At 41.8% G+C, this 21,141-nt stretch overlaps 1 protein-coding gene and 1 long non-coding RNA gene across 2 annotated transcripts in view; one reads left to right on the forward strand and one right to left on the reverse strand.

Annotated features, from left to right (window-relative positions):
• The first annotated feature begins 32 nt into the window (after positions 1–32).
• PES1 (pescadillo ribosomal biogenesis factor 1) overlaps positions 33–21,141 on the forward strand; it is a 52,846-nt gene continuing 31,737 nt past the window's right edge. The window contains exons 1-4 of the mRNA XM_075829558.1: positions 33–181; positions 1,717–1,796; positions 2,662–2,815; positions 18,209–18,318. Of these exons, the coding sequence (XP_075685673.1) occupies positions 158–181; positions 1,717–1,796; positions 2,662–2,815; positions 18,209–18,318 (368 nt within the window). The 5' untranslated portion in view covers positions 33–157. The remainder of the gene's footprint in view (positions 182–1,716; positions 1,797–2,661; positions 2,816–18,208; positions 18,319–21,141) is intronic.
• Positions 16,858–18,528, reverse strand: LOC142655434 (uncharacterized). The gene is made up of 3 exons (XR_012849489.1): positions 18,478–18,528; positions 18,202–18,369; positions 16,858–17,025 (listed from the first exon to the last, which is right to left on the reverse strand). It is a non-coding gene; the product is annotated as an uncharacterized LOC142655434 (long non-coding RNA).

The raw sequence follows: 21,141 nt of genomic DNA on the forward strand, positions 1-21,141 counted from the left end.
CTGTCATGCGTTCTGATAGGGGCCCTATTGTAGCTGTCCTTGTAAAGGCCGGTTTAATGTTCCTTCAGGCATTGCTATGGTCACACGTTGGGGGCCTTAGTACAGCGTGAGGAATACACGTGTGCAGTTCCGGAGCGCTCTGTGTCGATAAGAAGCAATGGGAGGTTTGGAAAAGAAAAAGGTAAAAGGGCTTTAACCAGTTGGTTATATGTTTACACCCGTGTGCGGAGCTCAGGACGAGCAGTAGGTCTCAGGCCCGCGCTGCTTAGGGATTGTCAGGCCGCTGTTTTTCATATGTGATTTGCTCTGGGGTCGTGTCCTGCACTCGAGGGGCATTCTCTGTGTAGAACTAGATTATACCACAGTATTATATTCCTGTCAGCGTAATTATCACATACAGTATAACAATGTGATGCCAACCTGAGCAATTCTATAAGGAATGAGCAATTCTTTTCCACATCTGCTTGCTTGATGATTGGTCAAATCCTGCCATTCAGTTTGTGGTAAATAGACAACCATACAATAATACATCGGGATCAACAACCCCTGTGTATATGTAGGAAAAATTATTAGGATGAGCAGTGGACACTTGTAACCCTTAAATTACCGTTTGTTAGCAAAAACTAAGATTCAAGTAGATAATTTTAAAGATGGCCGTTCACTAGAGATTTCGGACTGCCAAGAAGCCCAATTTAGACCATTTTCTGCCGACTGTCGGCACCAACCCAACACCGATACCTGTGGATTCTGCCTGTTGGATGTTTTGGTCATTGCCTGGCACATGCCTGAAAATTTAATTTATGAAAAAACAGATCTGCATCCCATCAATTGAAACCCACGGATCAAGGCAGAGATCGCTTGGCGATTTGTTGGTGTAACTTTTGGAGCTATCCGGAACTATACCCTTCACCGGCGAACCATGAGCGACAAGCCGTTCATAAGACGTCTGTATGAAATCTGTAGGGTCAGATAAACGCTGTTCACATGCGGGGGTGAGGTTTGGTTAACAGCTGTGCCAACAATCGCATACAGTGGGCTATAGTGCCTAGAATTCTGTACATATTTGGTGAAATTTGCCCTGTTCATATTGTTTATAATGATCACTGGCATGCACACTAGTGGAAGGGCATTGTAAACACAACCTTTTGTCTGACGTTTGATTCCCCGGGTGCAGTGGTCGGAAGTGCCACTCTCTACTCTGAGGGACGGCCCTATCGGCCAGTGAGGAGACCACCGGAGCGGTCACTCACAGCAGAGGAGCGTGCCTTAGTAGCACTTGCTAACGCTGCGCGGGGGGAATTAAACATTGTAAGTTGCATGACCGAGACAATAGGTATGTCTCCCTTCCCCTATATCACTCTATCGCTATGTCGTATTGCTGGGAACCTCACCTGGGACCCCCACCCATCACTAGAATAGGTATACTAAGCCCCCCCCCCCCCCCCCCCCGTACCTCCTCAATGCACGACTGCAGTGAAGAGGAATTTGAATGCAGCGGTGGCCTTGCCTGCACCGCCATTCAATGTCAATGACGGAGCCATCAAAGTACAGCACAATATTATAGATCTACAATAAATGTTCACATCTAAGCAGTAAATGTGCACTATAGTTCTAATATATACACTAATCTGACAATGTGTCCATCAGACTAAAAAAAGGTGCTTCGCTGCTGGTATATAGTGTCACATGAATGTGTTTTGTGTCTCTCTTTTTCAGTATGAAAGTGGCGCAGCCACTAATTACATCACGAGAAATAAGGCTCGAAAGAAGCTGCAGTTGAGCCTGCCGGACTTCAGGTAAAATGCTGACCGTGAACTGTCATTCTTAAAGGTGTCTAAGATGTGATAGATTACAGGTGGATCCTGCGCGTGAAAGACTCTCAGGACCCGCTGACACTGAACCCGTCAGCTCCGTTGGACTGACGGATTCAAGTCATAACGAACGATGTAGTATAGAGAATACAGAGCAGCTCTATCTCTAAAAGTAAAAATCATTTTTAATAAAAAGTAATTCTAAATTTGCACCGATCACACTGATCTTTTTATAAAAAAAAAAAAAATCCCTTTCAAAGGTTTACATAGCCTTTAAGCTTTTTCTCCCATTGCCTCAGAGCACTGTGTGCGGTGTATACAGAGATTTAATCTTTTTGTCTTTAGGACTGCTCGAGATGCGCAAAATGTATTAAGCGCTAAATATCAGCTGGTAGTTTAGTGATCGAGCCTACAGGCTAGGAAAGAGAAAAGGTTAAAAGGGCTGATGCACGCTGGACGGGGCACATCTTTTTTGAGTTTTTGTGGACATTTCCGGTTGTGATATACAGTAGTACTTCTCAAAAGGAAGAATACTATTTATCAGTGCCTTCCACTGTGTTAGGGAGGGGGTATGAGTTGCCATCCATCAAAGGGATGCCCTCCTGGCCGTCAGGAAAATAGAGAAAACATAAGTGGTGAAAACCTCTTGTCTTTTCTCCTGGGTGCCCAGCAGTCTGACAGCTAGACACCTGACATTCAGCTGCCGGGTTGCTTTGGCAGCCATCTAAAGCCTGCACTGTAAATGTACAATGGCACGGGTTCAAGGACCAGGACCTGTCCGTAAGTAGTTAATGTTGTTTGTTCTTGAAGTACACAAACCAGTGAGATTTTCTTGTGTTTCTATATTTAGACGTCTCTGTATCTTGAAAGGAATATATCCTCATGAACCGAGACACAAGAAAAAAGTCAACAAGGGATCTACAGCCCCCCGAACCTTCTATCTGGTGAAAGACATCAAGTTTCTTCTGCATGAACCTATTGTGGGGAAATTCAGGGAGTACAAGGTATGTTTTCTCATTGCTTTTAATTTTTGTTCGGCTAGCAGTTGTATGGGAATTCTAATAGTTACTTGGTGGAAGCGCCGCATACTGCGGTCGCTTGCTGATGCATTAACCCCTTAAGGACGCAGCCTAGTTTGGGCCTTAAGGCTCAGAGCCCATTTTTCAAATCTGACATATTTCACTTTATGTGGTAATAACGTCGGAATGCTTAAACCTATCCAAGCGATTCCGAGATTGTTTTCTCGTGACACTTTGGGCTTCATGTTCGTGGTAAAATTTGGTCGATATATTCAGTCTTTATTTGAGAAAAATTGCAAAATTTAGAGAAAATAGCATTTTTCAGAATTTAAATGCATCTGCTTGAAAAACAGACGGTTATACCACCCACAATGGTCACTAGTTCACATTTCCCATATGTCTACTTTAGATTGGCATCGTTTTTTGAACATTATTTTATTTTTCTTGGACGTTACAAGGCTTAGAACATAAACAGCAATTTCTCATATTTTTAAGAAAATTTCAAAAGCCTTTTTTTTAAGGTACCTGTTCAGTTCTGAAGTGGCTTTGAGGGGCCTATGTATTAGAAACCCCCATAAAGCACCCCATTTTAAAAACTAGACCCCTCAAAGTATTCAAAACAGCATTTAGAAAGTTTTTTAACCCTTCAGGCATTTCACAGGAATTAAAGCAAAGTGGAGGTGAAATTTGCAAATTTCGTTTTTATTTCTGAATTTCAATTTTATTCCATTTTTTTTCTGTAACAAAGAAGGTTTTACCAGAGAAACACTACTAAATATGTATTGTCCAGATTCTTCAGTTTTTAGAAATGTCCCACATGTGGCCCTACTGCGCTCGTGGACTAAAACACAAGCCCCAGAAGCAAAGAAGCACCTAGTGCATTTTGGTGGTGCTTTTTTATTAGCATATATTTTAGGCAGCATGCCAGGTTTGGAGAGGTGTTGAGGTGCCAAAACAGTAGGAATCCCCCAAAACTGACCCCATTTTGGAAACTGCACCCCTCAAGGAATTAATTTATGGTTATTGTTACCATTTTGACCCCGTAGTTTTTTCACAGCGCGTATTTGAATTTGGCTGTGAAATTAAAAGAATGACAATTTTTCCAATAAGATGTCATTTTTGATCAGAATTTCTTATTTTCACAGGGAACAAAATGCCCCATTTTGTTGCCCAATTTGTCCTGAGTGCGGCAATACCCCATTTGTGGTGATAAACTGCTGTTTGGGCCCATGGGAGGCCTCAGAAGGAAAGGAGCGCTATGTGTTCTTTGGAGCACAGATTTTGCTGGATTGGTTTTCGGGTGCCATGTCGCATTTGCAGAGCTCCAAAGGTATCAAAGCAATGGAAACCCACCAGAAGTGACCCCATTTTGGAAACTACACCCCTCAAGGAATTCATTTATGGGTGTTGTGACCATTTAGACTCCACAGTTTTTTCACAGAATTTATTTGAATTGGGCTGTGAATTCAAAAAAATGTAATTTTTTCCAATAAGAGGTAGTTTTGGCTCAAAATTTCTTATTTTCACAAGGAATAAAATACCGCATTTCGTTGGCCAATTTGTCCTGAGTGTGGCAATACCCTATTTGTGGTGATAAACTGCCGTTTGGGCCCATGGGAGGGCTCAGAAGGAAAGGACCACCATGTGGCCTACTGGGAATTTTCTGGTGCTAAGTCGTGTGTGCAGAAGCCCCTGAGGTATCAGTACAGTTGAAACCCCCGAGAAGTGACCCCGTTTTAAAAACGACACCCCTTAAGGAATTCATCTAGAGGTGTAGTGAGCATTTTGACCCCACAGATATTGTGTAAAAGATAATGTGCAGCAGTTGGTGCAGAGTGAAATTTGCAATTTTCTATACATATATGCCAATTCAGTGTCCGATATATTGTGCCCAGCATGCGCCACCGGAGATATACACCTCATAAACTGTAATGTTGGCTCTCCCGGGTACGGCAATACCCTACATGTGGCTGTTATCAGCTGCCTGGGCACACAGCAGGGCTCAGAGGGGAAAGATGAGGAGGGGTAAGCTGTGCGAAGTGGATCAGAGCGAGTAAAACTGGGGTAAATTAAAAATAAAGGGATGGATGATAAATTTGAAAACACTCTTTCATACAGAGCTCTAGTTTTTCGGGACACGCGTCACATTGATATATTGTGTCCTTCCTTATCCCCCTCTTATAGCAGACTCTGCACCTCTTTTGACTTTTTCCCTTCTTGCCAGTTTGGGGAACTTCTCCTAAAAAGTGTTGCCCTGGTACGATGCCTGTGGCCCCGCTTCCAGAAGTACTGTAAGGCTTCAGGACTTGATCTGACAAGTCCACCCCTCCCATGTACCTATTGTAGTCCAGGATGCAGTCTAGTTTGGGGGTCCCTGTACTGGTACCTCGTACAGGTACATGAGTACTGGTGTGGCATCTCCCTGGTCTTGTACTTGACACACAATATGTTGCTGCTAGATTGTGCCCTGCTCTCACCCCTTCTGAGTGTTTGCCCAAGCAGAGTCGTAGGGAGGCCTCTCAGGTTTCTTCTAGCAGTGCCACATGCCGCAGGACTTCTGGAAGCGAGGCAGTTGAAGAGTGGGATGCTGGTATAAAAATTATCCAGGTAGAGGTGGTAACCCTGGTCCAGCAGTGGGTGCACCAAATCCCACACAATTTTTGTATTAACTCCCAGTAAGGGGGTGCATTCTGGGGGCTGAGTACTGGTGTCCTTCCCTTTTATATATCCTAAATTTGTAGGTATACCCGGATGCACTCTCGCACAGCTTATACATCTTCACGCCATACCTTGCCCTCTTACCCGGCAGGTACTCGCGGAATTGAAGCCTCCCTTTCAAATGTACCAGGGATTCATCTATAGAAATACACTTCTCGGGGGTGAATGCTTGGGAAAACCGGGCACTGAAATGGGCTAATAGGGGTCTCCGTTTATACAAACGGTCAAAACTGGGGTCATCTCGGGGTGGGCACGGCTCATTATCAGTATAATGTAAGAAGCGAAGTATTGCCTCATTTTTATTTTATTTTTTAGTTTCCAGCTCAGTTCTGAAGTTGCTTTGAGGGGCCCATATATTAGACACGCCTATCAAACACCCCATTTCAGAAACTAGACCCCTCAAAGTATTCACAACAGCATTTAAAAAGTTTATTAACCCTTTAGGCGTTTCACAGGAATTTAGAGCAAAGTAGAGGTGACATTTAATTAATTTAATTTAATTTATTAGGCACCATGTCCGGTTTGAAGAGGTCTTGTGGTGCTAAAACAGTGGAAACCCCCCAAAAGTGACCCCTTTTTGGAAACTAGAGACCTTGAGGAATCCATTGCAGTTTTCTTGGGGTGCATGTGACTTTTTGATCCGTTTTTATTCTAATTTTAGGTGGCGTGGTGACTAAAAAAACAGCAATTTTACTATTGTTTTTTATTCAATTTTTTTTACAGCGTTCACCGTGCGCTATAAATGTCATATTCACTTTATTCTGCGCGGCGATACGATTACGGCGATACCAGATGTTTATAGTTTTATTTTATGTCTTATGGCGTTTGCACAATAAAATACATTTTGTAAAATATAATTGACTTTTTGTGTTACCTTATTCTAAGAGCCATAACTGTTTTATTTTTCCATCAGGAAAGTCGTGCGAGGACTTATTTTTTGCGTAACGAACTGTAGTTTCTATCAGTACCATTTTTAGGTACATGCGACTTTTTGATCTCTTTTTATTCCATTTTTTGGGAGGTGAAGTGACCAAACAATTGTTATTGTGGTACGGTTTATTATTATTTTCTCTTACGGCGTTCACCGCGCAGGATAAATAACGACACAGTTTTGTAGTTCAGGCCGTTACGGACGCGGCGATACCAATTATGTATAGTTTATTTGTTTATTTATATATTTTTATTAATAATAAAGAACTGATAAGGGAAAAAGGGGGACTTTTTACTTTTATTACTTTTAAATCTTTTATTTTCTTATTTTTACACAACTTTTTTTTACTTTTTTACACTTTTTTTACTTTGTCCCACTAGGGGACATGAGGGCAGGAGGCTCTGATCGCTATTCTAATACACTGCACTACATGCGTAGTGCAGTGTATTAGAACTGTCAGCTGTTCGCTGACAGCAAGCATAGTGGGTCCTGATTTTGTCGGGACCCACTAGGCTTCCGTCAAGTCCATTGTTAGGATTCTGGTTGCCATAGTAGCCATCACGGCCCGCTATCGTGTAGCAGGCCGGCGATGGCAGCTTAACCCCTAAGAAGCCGCGATCGCTATTGAACGCGGCTTCTAAGGGGTTAATCGGCGGGGACCACCGCGATCGGTCCCTGCACACTAAGCTGTGATAGCCTGCTGTCGGAAACAGCAGGTATCACAGCTCAGACACGCGCCGGGATTAAATGGCGCCGTGTTTACTCAGGTCAGTAATAGTACTGACCTGAGCGCGAACGTTCTACTTAGCAGGACGTACTATTACTGACCTGAGCGCGAAGGGGTTAATATGCCTTATGTAACTACTCCATATATCTCCGCAACGTGTTCTGATTTACTACACCCTGCTTGCTAATAGGGATGTCACGATACCAGAATTTGGACTTCGATACCGATACTTCGTTTAGTATTGCGATTTCGATACCAATTCGATACTTTGTCAACAGTAATAATACAAAAAAAAAAGTTCTTCCATTTTCTGATGTGAGGCGCGTGAAGGTTAAATTCATCACACCTCGTGCCCCACAATAAGTGATAGAAAGCAGTTTTTATTTTATTTTTATACAGCGTACACATCATAAATGATGCAAAAACATTGTTGTGCAGGTTATTACGGCCGCGCCAATACCGAACGTGTATATTTTATGTATTGAGACTTATTTAAATATTTATTGTAAAAAAAGGTGTATGTGTGTTTTTTTTAATTTAACATTACTTTGTTTTATTTTTTAACCTTTAATGTACTGGCATATATCTATATTACAGTACATTAGCCTGTGTACTGATAGTACACAGGCAGTTGTTAGGACTTACCGAAGTATGCCCTAACAATAGGAAATATGGTAAGACAGCCTTGGGGTCCTTCCATATATGGTATGTCCCTTAATCGCGTCACAGGAATTCTCTGTGACGCGATCCAAGGGGCACCCCCCCTTCTCATTTTCTCCTGAATGCTGCAGTCCGCTTTGATCGCAGCATTCACGGGAATAATGGCGGAGATGAGGTTTCTCTGCTCTCAGCCTGCGGGGCTGCGGCTGTGTAATACAATCATTGCCCCGCTCCTGACAGGAAGTGCGTGAGCGGTCAACATGAGGAGATGCGGCCGGCGCTGCATTAATGAGCGCAGGCACTGAAGACCGAACATGGGGGTGTTTTGCAGTGCGCCCGCCATGTTCTGTTTTCAGTGCCGCCGCTTATTAGTGCAGTGCTGGCTGCATCACATCATCCTGACCGCGCGCACTTGTTATTAGGACTCAGGAGCGCGGCAATGACTGTATTACACAGCCGCAGCCCAGCTCTCATACATTCATGTGTTACAATAATGAGCTATGATGCCGCACAGCTCAGTATCGAAATACAGGAAATAACGGTATCGAACCGTTTGGGGATGCAGAGTATCGAAACCGTATCGAAGTTTCGATGCATCGTTCATCCCTACTTGCTAACATTGGCTACTTTTAATCGTGTGTGTTTTATATGTCCTATTTTGAAGTGGTTAATTTAAGTCATTAAAAGTTATATTTTAGTTCATTCTAGTATTACCATTTAGGTAGCTGGAAATTAGGGTCTTTATCGTGCCTCGAGCATAACGGTTTTCCTTTGAGTTTTTCATGTACCCACCAGCTACTAGGGTCTCTCTAGTTTTCCACTTCTGTGTCTGGATCAAAAATATAAGCCAAAAACGGCATCAAAACCTTGTATGTGATTTTGGCCTAAGGGTAAATATTTAATTTTCTTTTTTTTTTTTTTTTATGCTTTTTTTTTTTTTTCTATTTTGGGGCACCGAAAGGTCTGTTATGTGGTACTAAAAAAGAATAGTTATCTTTTTAATTTTTTTAAACTTTAAAGGCTGTGTTTGGTTCAACTTTCAAATGAGTTTTTATTAACCATTATTATTTTTCCTTTTTCAGATGCAGCTGCTTTGTATCCTGTATACAGAGCAGCCGTATCTAGCGCTGACACCTGAATCCGTCAGGTCAGCGACACTGATGGGTTCTGTGACAGCAGGTCCTGCAAGATGTGATCGATAACTGCTGCATCCTGCGTGGATCAGAGACACTCAAGACCCGCTGTCACTGAACCAGTCAGTCCCGCTGACCTGACGGATAAAGGTATCCGTGCTAGATACAGCTGCTCTGAATACAGGATGCAAAGGCGATGCAGCTCAAAAATTCTAATTTTTTAATAAAATGTAATTACAAAGATGCACCAATCACACTGATACACATTTTTATTAAAAAAAATAGTTTTTCAAAGCTGTACGTAGCCTTTAACCCCTTAACAACCGCTCACCGTGTTTTGGCGTCGCTGTAGAAGAGGCTGGGGAGTGCTTCTGTGAGTTCATCCTCTAAGCAGGAGCTGCAACGTACAGCTCCCGAACTTAGAGCAGCCTGCTGAACACCGCTGGGATCAAAATACATTCCAACCCCAGCATCTTAACCCCTTGATCGCCGCGGTCAGTATCCACAGCATGATCAAAGGGGACTACCCTCTTCGATCGGGTCACCGGCAACCCGGTGACTCGATCAAAGACAGGGGAATCTCAGCACTCAGCCCTGGGGACCTACAAAGGACCCCAGGGCCGTCTGCTCAGTATGCCTACTGTCAGGGCACACTATGTGCTGCCCTAACAGCAGTCTGTGTCGAAGTGACACAGAAGATCTTGTATTCGCATACAGGCGTCTTCTAATACATTATAAGTAAAAAATAAAGTTATCCCATAATGAAATTTAAAAAAAAATAATAAGAAAATGTCCATAAAGTCATGGTTTTGCGTAAAATAAATTTTGTTGCACATGCATTACATAAAAACAAAAAACCTACACAACCGGAAGAATTAATTTAAATAGGTTATTTAATGTGAAACGTGAACGATATAAAAAACGATTCCGAGAATCGCCTTTTCTTATATTCACACCGTAAAAATAAATTATGCTATGCACAGTGATTTTCACAGCAAAAAATACGATTTCTCCCACATAAAACAAGGCCTCATAGAGCCACGTCAACGAAAAAATAAAACCGTAATGGCTGCTGAAAGACAGCTGAAAAAAACGGAAAATTGTAGCTGGTCATTAAGGCCTTTTCAAGCCCGGTGATTAAGGGGTTAAAGCCCCATGCACACGACCGTAGATTTCATCCGTAATTATGGAGCCATTCATTTCTATGGCCGACGGACACTTTCCTGTATATTTATGGGAAGGTGGCCGGGCCGTAGAAAGTTTCCGTAAAAAATAGGACCTGTCCTATTTTTATTTTTTATTTTACGGACCGTGCTCCCATATTTTTTTTTTTTTTTATTATTATTTTTTTTTTTTTTTAACCCCTTCCCTCTTTGGCCACTTTTGACCTTCCTGACGGAGCCTCATTTTTCAAATCTGACATGTTTCACTTTGTGGTAACTCCGGAATGCTTTTACCTATCCAAGCGATTCTGAGATTGTTTTCTCGTGACACATTGGACTTTATGTTACTGGCAAAATTTGCCCGATACATTCAGTATTTAATTGTGAAAAACACCAAAATTTAGAGAAAAATTTGCATTTTTCTCAATTTAAATGTATCTGCTTGTAAGACAGGCGGTTATACCACACAAAAATGTTGCTAATTAACATCCCCCATATGTCTACTTTAGATTGGCATCGTTTTTTGAACATCCTTTTATTTTTCTAGGACATCACAAGGCTTAGAACTTTAGCAGCAATTTCTCACATTTTCAAGAAAATTTCAAAATGCTATTTTTACAGGGACCAGTTCAGTTGTGAAGTGGCTTTGAGGTCCTTATATATAAGAAACCCCCAATAAGTCACCCCATTTTAAAAACTGCACCCCTCAAAGTATTCAAAACAGCATTTAGAAAGTTTCTTAACCCTTTAGAAACAAATGCAGGTAAAAAAGTGGATCTTGATAATGGCGCTGCTGTGTGGTGAGAATGATGTGGAACGGAGTCCCGAGTTATTAAGTTCAGTTTATTAAAAGTGGCTACGCGTTTCGACGATGAACAATCGTCTTCCTCAGGCCATGTACATATCAGAGAGGACACAACTTATATAACATGTAGGTACAAATTAACATAATTGAAAAAAACCGCCAAATCTGACGGGGTCAAGCTGCGATCTTGACGTCACTCCCGGTTTTTTTACTCCTCCACAATGTTCAACATCGCGGAGCTATAATTGCATAATGTATTTTAACATACAAGTTAGATGTTTATTCATAAAATGGGGTGCAATCAAAAGAATGAAAGGGATAAGTGAAGAATGAATAAAAGAAAAAGATGAAAAATATAACTGAGTTTGGAGTGAACGAAGCCGGGACGCGGCCTCGTTACCAGGACAACCAAGCGGAGATCATAGACAAGGAACGAATTGGTAGAACTATGCTTGCCGTGGGTAAGATATTAAAATTCTCTTATCTAAACAATATATGTCTTTCAAGCGGTTTTTAATATCTTACCCACGGCAAGCATAGTTCTACCAATTCGTTCCTTGTCTATGATCTCCGCTTGGTTGTCCTGGTAACGAGGCCGCGTCCCGGCTTCGTCCACTACGAACTCACTCATATTAATTCACATTCCAGCTTTTAAAAATAAGCTGCATACTCTAATTAAAATTTACATTCCTTTTTTAAAAAAAATGCTGCATACTCCAATTATAATCAGGACGGAACCAGGTTGCTAGCCACGCTAATTTTAGTTACCTAATGTTTTATCAGCGCAGTTATATAATAATGCTTATGCCTGATACGGCATTCAAGTGCATTCTTTCATTTAAATAATACATGCCCTTAAGCAGCTTTCAATGGGTTCAATATCTTACACACGGCAAGCAGTGTTCTATCAATTCGCTCATTTGCTATGATCTCTGCTATGTACATGGCCTGAGGAAGACAATTGTTCATCGTCGAAACGCGTAGCCACTTTCAATAAACTGAACTTAATAACTCGGGACTCCGTTCCACATCATTCTCACCACACAGCAGCGCCATTATCAAGATCCACTTTTTTACCTGCATTTGTTTCTACCTAAGCGGTCCCATCTTGGACACCGACTCGGATCTGGCAGCAGCACTGTGGATTTTATACGCTTTGAAAACTCCGTTTTCTGGTGAGCACATTTCTTGTCACTGTTTCCTCACCTCGACCTACTGATCTACACAAGGTGGCGCCGTCTTTTTGTTCTTATTTCATCTTAACCCTTTAGACATTGCGCAGGAATTAAGACAAAGTAGAGGTGAAATTTACAAAGCTCATTACTTTTTTCCAGAAGTTCATTTTGAATCCATTTTTTTTGTACCACAGAAGGTTTTACCAGAGAAACGCAACTCAATATTTAATGCCCAGATTCTGCAGTTTTAGGAAATATCCCACATGTGGCCCTAGCGTGCTACAGGACTGAAGCACCGGCCTCCGAACCAAAAGGAGCACCTAGTGGATTTTGGGCCTCCTTTTTATTAGAATATATTTTAGGCACCATGTCCGCTTTGAAGGGCTCTTGCGGAGCCAAAACAGTGGAAACCCCCCAAAAGTGACCCCATTTGGGAAACTACACCCCTCGAGGAATTTATTTAGGGGTGTAGCAAGCATTTTGACCCGCCAGTTTTTTTGCAAAAATTATTGGAAGTTGGCCGTGAAAATGAAAATTTAAATTTTTTCAAATAAAATGTAGGTTTAGCTAATTTTTTTTCATTTCCACAAGGACTAAAGGAGAAAAAGCTCCACAACATTTGTAAAGAAATTTCTCCCGGGTAAAACAATACCCCACATATGGTAATAGCCGGCTGTTTGGACACACGGCGAGGCTGAGAAGGGAAAGAGCGCCATTTGGCTTTTGTAACTGAAATTTAGCAGGAATGATTTGCGGAGGCCATGTCACATTTGCAAAGCCCCTGAGGGGACAAAACAGTGGAAACCCCCAACAAGTGACCCCATTTTGGAAACTACACCCCATGAGGAAATTATCTAGGGGTACAGTGAGCAGTTTGACCCCACAGGTGTTTTACAGAACTTATTGGAAGTAGGCCGTAAAAATGAAAATCTAAATTTTTTTTCAAAGAAAATTTAGGTTTAGGTATTTTATTTTAATTTCCACAAGGACTGAAGGAGAAGCACCGCAATATTTGTAAAGCAATTTCTCCCGAGTAAAACAATACCCCACATGTGGTTATAAACATCTGTTTGGACACACGGTATGGCTCAGAATGGAAGGAGCACCATTTGGATTTTGGAATGATTTCTGGGTGCCATGTCACATTTGCTGAGCCCCTGTAGTACTAGTACAGTGGAAACACCCCAAAAGTGACTCCATTTGGGAAACTGCACCCCCTGAGGAATCATCTAGGGGTATAGTGAAAATTTTGATCCCACAGGTTTTTTGCTGAATTAATTAGAATTAAGCCATGAAAATGAAAAATATATATTTTTTTCCAACAAGATGTAGTTTTAGATCAACATTTTTCATTTTTACAAGGAATAAAGAAGAAAAAGCACCCCAACATTTGTAAAGTAATTTCTCCCGAGTACAGTAACACCCCATATGTGGTTATAATCAGCTGTTTACATATATGGGAGCATTCAGAAGAAAAGGAGCGGTGTTTATCTTTTGGAGCGTAGATTTTGCTAGAATGGTTTGCGGACGCCATGTTGCATTTGCAAAACCCCTGATGTACCAAACAAAAGTGACCCCGTTTTAGAAACGACACCCCTAAAGGCATTTATCAAGGGGTGTAGTGAGAATTTAGACTCCACAGGTGTTTTTCAGAAATTAATACGCAGTGGATGATACAAAGTGAAAATTTCAATTTTTCCACTGATCTGCCCATTCACCGCACAATATGTTGTGCCCCTAGAGAATCTTACCCCATAAATTGTTAAGCGGGTTCTCCCGGGTATGGTAATGCCTTACTTGTGGCCATAAATGGCTGTTTGGGCACACTGTAGGGCTAAGAAGGGAAAGACCACCATTTTGAACATGAATTTTGCTTGGTAGTTTTTCTGTTTGGAGTTTTGCTGGTATTTCAGTTTATAATGTGGGGGCATATGTAATCTGTGCGGAGTACATCAGGGCATAATAAGAGGGTATAATAATGGGGTGAATAATACAATTATCCATATAAGTGGGTTACGATGTGAAGCAATCCATTATGCGCAGGCCGGTGTCACACTGATAAACGGTTTTCTTTCTTATCCCACTTCTGTAACGTTCTGCACCTTTTGGGGACTTTTTCTCCTTCGTAGTTTGGGAAATATTGCTGGGAAAGTTTTGCGCTGGTATAATACGGGCGCCCTCGCTTCCAGCGGATGTGCTATGTCCATTCCCTTCCTAGTTCCTCAATACTCGGCCCCTGAAACTGAAGGAATGTTCCCCTCCGGCCTGCGCATTGAGATGTTTTTTCATCACCGCATTACTAGTGCCATAACTTTTTTGTTTTTCAGTTGATTGAGCGGTGTGCGGGCTTGTTTTTTGCGAGACGGGCTGTAGATTTTATTGGTACCATTTTAGAACACATACAACTTTTTGATCACTTTTTATTTCATTTTTTGATAAAGGAAATTACCAAGAACAAGCAATTCTGGAGTCGTTTTTTATTGGGTTTTTTTTCGGCATCCACAGTGCGCCCTAAATTACATGTTAGCTTTATTCTGCGGGTCGATACGATTACGGCGATACCAAATTTATATAGTTTTTTTTTTATGTATTGCATCTTTTGCACAATAAAATCACTTTCTTTATAAAATCATTTGTTTTCTGTGTCGCCATTCTAAGACCCATAACTTTTTTATTTTTGCGTGCACAAAGCGGTGTCAGGGATTATTTTTTGCGGGACGGATTGGTGTTTTTATTAGTACTATTTTGGAGTAAATGTGACTTTTTGATCACTTTTTTTATAGCATTTTTTGGAAGGAGACCTAAAAACAAAGATTCTGGCGCTGTTTGTCATGTTTGTTTTTTTACCGCGTTCACCGTGCGGGATAAATTACATAATAGTTTTGTAGTTTGGGTCGTTACGGACGTGGCGATACCAATTATGTATAGTTTTTTTTAATTTTTACGGTTTTTACCATAAAAAAAGTCTTACTCTGGGGAAAAAGTCAGTTTAGCTTTATTTTTATTTGAAATGTGTGTGTTTTTATTGTTTTACCACATTTTTATTATCTTTTTTTTACTTTTCTGACTTGTCCCACTAGGGGACATGAGGGCCTGATGCCCCGATCGCTACTCTAATACACTGCACTACATACGTAGTGCAGTGTATTAGCGCTGTCAGTTATTCACTGACAGCAAGCCTATGAGGACGCGCCGCAGGCGGGTCCTCATCGGCTCCCGTACAAGGCAGACTCGGACGCCATTTTCTGGCGTCCGATTGCCACAGCAACCCAGCGATTGTGTCACTGGGTTGCCGGTCGGGTGAAAACCTATCAGATGCTGCGCAATATTGAGCGCAGCATCTGAGGGGTTAATCGGCCGGATCGGAGAATAGCTCCGGTCCTGGCAGTTACAGGAGGGTGCCAGCTGTATAATACAGCTGTCACCCCGCGGTGATGGTGCCGGCTCTGCTTCTGAGCCCGCACCATCATCGCGCCGTAACTGTACTGCGCTTTGCGGGAACACCTTCCCGGCAGCGCAGTATATATACGGCGGATGTCGGGAAGGGGTTAAACCTTCATTTTTATTTGCATTTTTCCAATTTTACATAATAACAATTCAATACAACATTAAACATTGAAAAACAAATTTACATTTGCCAAAATGTATCGACATCAACTATCCTACACCAAATAATGCCCATTAGAACGTCCATACAAGTAAGATATTCCAATTATTTCCGACACGGCCCACCCTCCGTCCCACCTGTAAGCACCTATGCAAGTAGTCTAACTATACCTAGTATGGTCCCAATATCATTCTCCCTAATACATCTAGGGAATTTCCAATGCTCCCAAAGTGCCACTAAGGTGTTCTCTTGCGTACCACGCTGTGTGTCTAAATGAAGACATCAATTCTCTGATGATCTGATCATCAAATTGAGTAACAATGAATCTTTTCCATTTGGCAAAAAAATGTGTTTCCTTTTCTTTGTCGTTCTGTTTCGAGGCGTTCTATATTCAAAAGCTTCTTCAGCTGAGTAATCTCTCCCATACTTTATAATGGTAGCACCGGACGAAAATGCGAACGACTGTCCGCGGCCGTAGCCAGAATCGGGATTACGGCTATGGCCGTGTGCAGGGTCCCTAAATAAAGGGAAAATGCTAATTTTCTTCTTTTTTTTTTTTTTTGTAAATTTATGTTTTTAGTGAACAAATTTATTCCGCAAAATGAACCTTGCTCTCTACCGTGTTGAACATTACCAAATACATGTACTTTGCCCAACCTACATCATCACTATAATGCTCAGGAACATCGCTCATCCTTTTAAGTGCAATGGGGGGATCTGTATACAGCTGAAACTTAACCCCTTCCTGACATTTGACGTTTACTTGCGTCATAGTACAGTAGGGGGAGTAAGGAGTGGGCTCACGGGCTGAGCCTGCTCCATATTACGCGGGTGTCGATTGTATGATACAGCTGACGTTTAACTGTAACGAGTCCCGCTAGTTTAACCACTTAGATGCCGCGGCCAAAAGCGACCGCGGCATCTAAGCCTTTAGAAAAGGGAGCGGAAAACGAACGGACAGCCCACTAACCCCCACCCCACCCTCTCCCAATGTCAGAATCACGATATAATGCAATAACTTCGTATTGCAGTATATTGTGCAAGCGATCAAACGATCGCGGGTTCAAGCTCCCTAGGGGGACTAATAAAAAAAGAGTAAAAGAATGTGTTTTTCGTTTTTTATTAACTATTTTTTTTTATTCAGTTCTACCAAAATATGTACAACCATACAACAAATATGGGTACGCAGATCCAAAATACAAATTTTTTTGTTAGAGAAAAGAGAAAATTACACTGTTTCCTTCTGTCGCCATGGGAACAAGGGAAAAGAGAAGATCTGGGGAAAAAAGTTTTGGGGTTTTTTTTATGTACAAAAAATATTAAAAGTTTAAAAACCCCCTCCTTTTCCAATTTTCCCCCAAAGCATTGTAAAAATAATTAAATAAATAATAAACATAATTGGTATCGCAGCATCCGTAAAAGTTAGTAGAACTATTCCAATTTAAAGAGTAACTACACTTTTATCAAACTTTAGATATGTCAGAGACCTATCAAAAGTTTGGATCAGTGGGGTCCGGCTGCTGAGACCCCCACCGTTGCTAAAATGAAGGTGCAGAAGCGCTCTGCTGAGTGCTTTGTTCCATCGGCTGTCGTCGACGTTCTATGTGAGCCATCTTCAGCCTGACTATGAGCACTGATCACAGCCGAAGGAGCAAAGCGCTCAGCTGAGCGCTTCTGCACCTTAATTTTAGCAACGGTGGGGGTCAGCACCTGGACCCCCACCGATCCAAACTTTTAATATGCCTCTATGACTTCTCCAAAGTTTGATGAAAGTGTAGTTACTCTAACATTATTTAAACCGGATGGTGCACACAGTACTAAAAAAAAATTATTTTTATTTCTAAAAATGTATGTCCTTATGCTGCTCAATCGACAAAAATTAAACAATTATGGCTCTCCGAGTATGGTAACACCAAAAGTTTTTATTTTAAATAATTAGTTTTTTCCTTGTAAAAGTGGAAAACATAAAAAAAAAACTGTAGAAGTTTGCAATTGCCATAGTCTTATTGACCCGCAGAATAAAGTTAACTTGTCGTTTTTATTGCACGGTGAACTCTAAAACGAAAACCCCAAAAACTATGGAGGAATCGCTGTTTTTTTTTATTTTTTTTTTATTTTTTGTTTTTTTTGTGTTCTGTTTTTCCATTCCACCCCACAAATAAAAAATTTTCAGTTTCCCAGTATATCTGTTACAATAAACTGGGCCATGAAGAACTCCAACTCGTCCCACAAAAATCAATCCCTCATAAGGCTTTATCAATGGGGTGGGGGGACGGGGGATTATGGCTTATGGAATTTTGAGCGAAAAAAAGCCGGGAAGGGGTTAAATATGCGTATTGTGGTCGTCTAGGGCTTAGAAAAATGTTGCAAAGGTAACATTTGTATTTTCGTTAATAGATGCTATATTACACTGAACAGAACATTGAAGATATTTTATATTTTTCTCCTTTACCTGTCAGGTATTTGTACGTCGTCTGCGTAAAGCATATGGAAAACAGGAGTGGGATGCTGTAGACCGGATTAGAGGCAACAAACCAGCATACAAACTTGACCACATCATCAAGGAGAGGTATGACGTCATGTTCCCAGCTATTGATGCATTATAAATACGAGCATCAGGCTGAAAAACATACAATTGAAGACCAGTACATGATGATGGCTGCAAACTGATAATTTCCAGTTGAAACACACACACAACACACTTTGTGCCCAGATTTCTAACTCTTACCTCTGCTCACTCTGTCAGTTTTGGTAAGTCTGTCTTTCAACCAGACCTCCAAACTGAATTTCAAAGTTCGCATTCGCAATCGCCGTTGCAACTTTTTCCCTAGAAATCAATAGTACAAGCGAATATAAGAACCTTTTTAATATAATTTATTACAAATATTACTTGTTTTAATATAACTTATTACAGAAAAATTCAGCTTTCTCTTATTAGATAATTTCCTCTCAATTCACTGGTAATATCCATATTCATTGAGCTGAGAAATACACACACTGCTGTGTTTAAGTGTTTTTCTATAATCCATCACTGGGGTAAGACCGTAAAACACTAACACTTCCGATTTGCGTCCACAAAAACTGGACCATTTTCCATGCATATGAATGTTCATGTTGCATCAGTGTGGTTTCTGTGTGTCATTTGATTTTTGTCGTCCGTTTTTCTCCTCTGCAAGCACTTCCTAGTTTTTTTCCAGCATTTCTTTAGCAACTGATCCGTGAAATAGTGGACGGCACATGGATGTTCCACGTGTAATGTCCGTGTTTTCATGCACTCATGTACTTCAATGGGCAAGTCTGGTCTGAAAAACAGACCCGAATAGGACATGCTGTGAGTTTCTCGCAACAGACACGCACTTTGTGAACAGCCCAGTTCAATTGCGTGACAAGAAACAGTCGTGTAATTAGGGCCTAACAAAACCTTACTAGTAATGAGCAGTATAGCTGTGAATCCAGCACTGTGGTAAGAGCAAGATATTACTAGAAGCTGTAGTAGTGTCTGTGTGTTTCTCTCTGCTCCTGCTTCCTTTCCCCCCTACACATCCCCATAAACTTCTTTGGACAGCTTCTGATCTTTTCAGCGATCTGTCTTCATCTCTAAGGGTATGTGCACACACAAAATAAATAACGTCTGAAAATACGGAGCTGCTTTCAAGGGAAAACGGCTCCTTATTTTCAGAAGGTTTTTTAAACCTCTCGCGATTTTCGTGGCTTTTTTTAACGGCCGTTTTTGGAGCTGTTTTTCAATACTCAATGAAAGACTGCTCCAGAAACGGCTCAAGAAGTGACATGCACTTTTTCGCGGCCGCTTTTCAAAACGGCCGCGTAAAAAAAAAAGCCTGTCGGAATTGAACGCCGTTTTCCCATTACAATCAATGGGCAGGTGTTTGGAGGGGTTCCGCTGACAATTTTTCGTCCGTATACGGCCTGAAAAATGGCCGAAAATAAGCCGTGTGAACATACCCTAACTCTATTCACTGCTAAAATCCGATTTCTGTGAGGCAGTGATTAGTGCAGGGCGAGGTGAGGAGTCTAATAAGTGAAGAAATTCGTTCGTCCCATTCGGGGAAACAGACCATGGTATATGCTGTTGCTACTAGCAGGCGTGACCCGAAGAATAAAAAAGTGTTTGCCCCTTCTACAGTATATACAGGCACTGAGGTAGTTAATCTTAGCTTCGTGTCTGTAGGAAGCAGATACGCCTTCTGTATCTCCTGTCTGGTCTTTCTCCCGTGTGGAGAGCCTCATCACTGCTGTCCGAGACACCTTCCAGATGGAGACCCGTCTCCCCTTCGTCACCTTCCTTCTTCCCAGACTGTCTCGCAAACCTTTTCCCTCTCACTCAGTGTCTGAAGTAGCCTCAAAGGAGCGTGAAAATCATGACCAGAAACGTAACCAGACTTCTTGCCTGGATCTTATATACCCTTTTCCGGAGGATATTTCCTCCAAATGGGCTAAATCTCCTGTGAACTTTACTGTCTCTCGTCCGGCTAATACCACTACTATTCTAATGGCAGGCGCAGCGTCGTGCTGCAATCCCTTGGTCTGCCGCATAGAGTCCTTCTCCAGGTTCTCCTTTGTAGCCGCTAGTTCAGCCTCGAGTCAGTTTTTTGCTTCTGCATGTGACCGTAGGGCCTCTACTCAATGGGCTCACCGACTCCATCATGGCCTCCTCTCTGGGCACCCAATAAAAATTGTGGACCTCTCACCAGCTGTCTAAAGCCACCAAGTATCTGTGCGAAGCCTTGTGGCTCACACCTAGTCTTCCATTGTCGCCATTTGTCAAACTTCATGGCTTAAAGAGGCTCTGTCACCACATTATAAGTGCCCTATCTCCTACATAAGGAGATGGGCGCTGTAATGTAGGTGACCGTTTTTCTAAATAAAAAACACTGCTATTTTCACCACGTTAGGAGCGATTTTAGCTTTATGCTAATTACTTTCTTAATGCCCAACTGGGCATGTTTTTACTTTTGACCATGTGGGTGTTGTACAGAGGAGTGTATGATGCTGACCAATCCGCGTCATACACTTCTCTCCATTCAAGTACTCCGCACATAGTGATCCCGCTAGATCAGTATGTGCAGTCACTTACTTAGGCCCCATGCACACGACCGTAAAAAACCTCAGTTTTTGTGGTCCGCAAAAACGGAGCCATTCACTTTCATTGAACACTGACACCTTTCCGTAGCACTACGGAAGGGTGTCCGTGCCGTGGAAATGTTCCGGGAATTATGGAACATGTCCGTTCTTTTGCATTTTGCGGGCCGTGCTCCCATACTTTGTATGGGAGCACGGCCCGAAAATGCGGCTGTCAGTCGGCGGCCGGCCATGCCCGCAATCGCGGGCCGTGATTGCGGGCACGGTCGTGTGCATGGGGCCTTACACATTC

This window comes from Rhinoderma darwinii, chromosome 1 (genome assembly GCF_050947455.1).
Source record: "Rhinoderma darwinii isolate aRhiDar2 chromosome 1, aRhiDar2.hap1, whole genome shotgun sequence".
Lineage (NCBI taxonomy): Eukaryota > Metazoa > Chordata > Amphibia > Anura > Rhinodermatidae > Rhinoderma > Rhinoderma darwinii.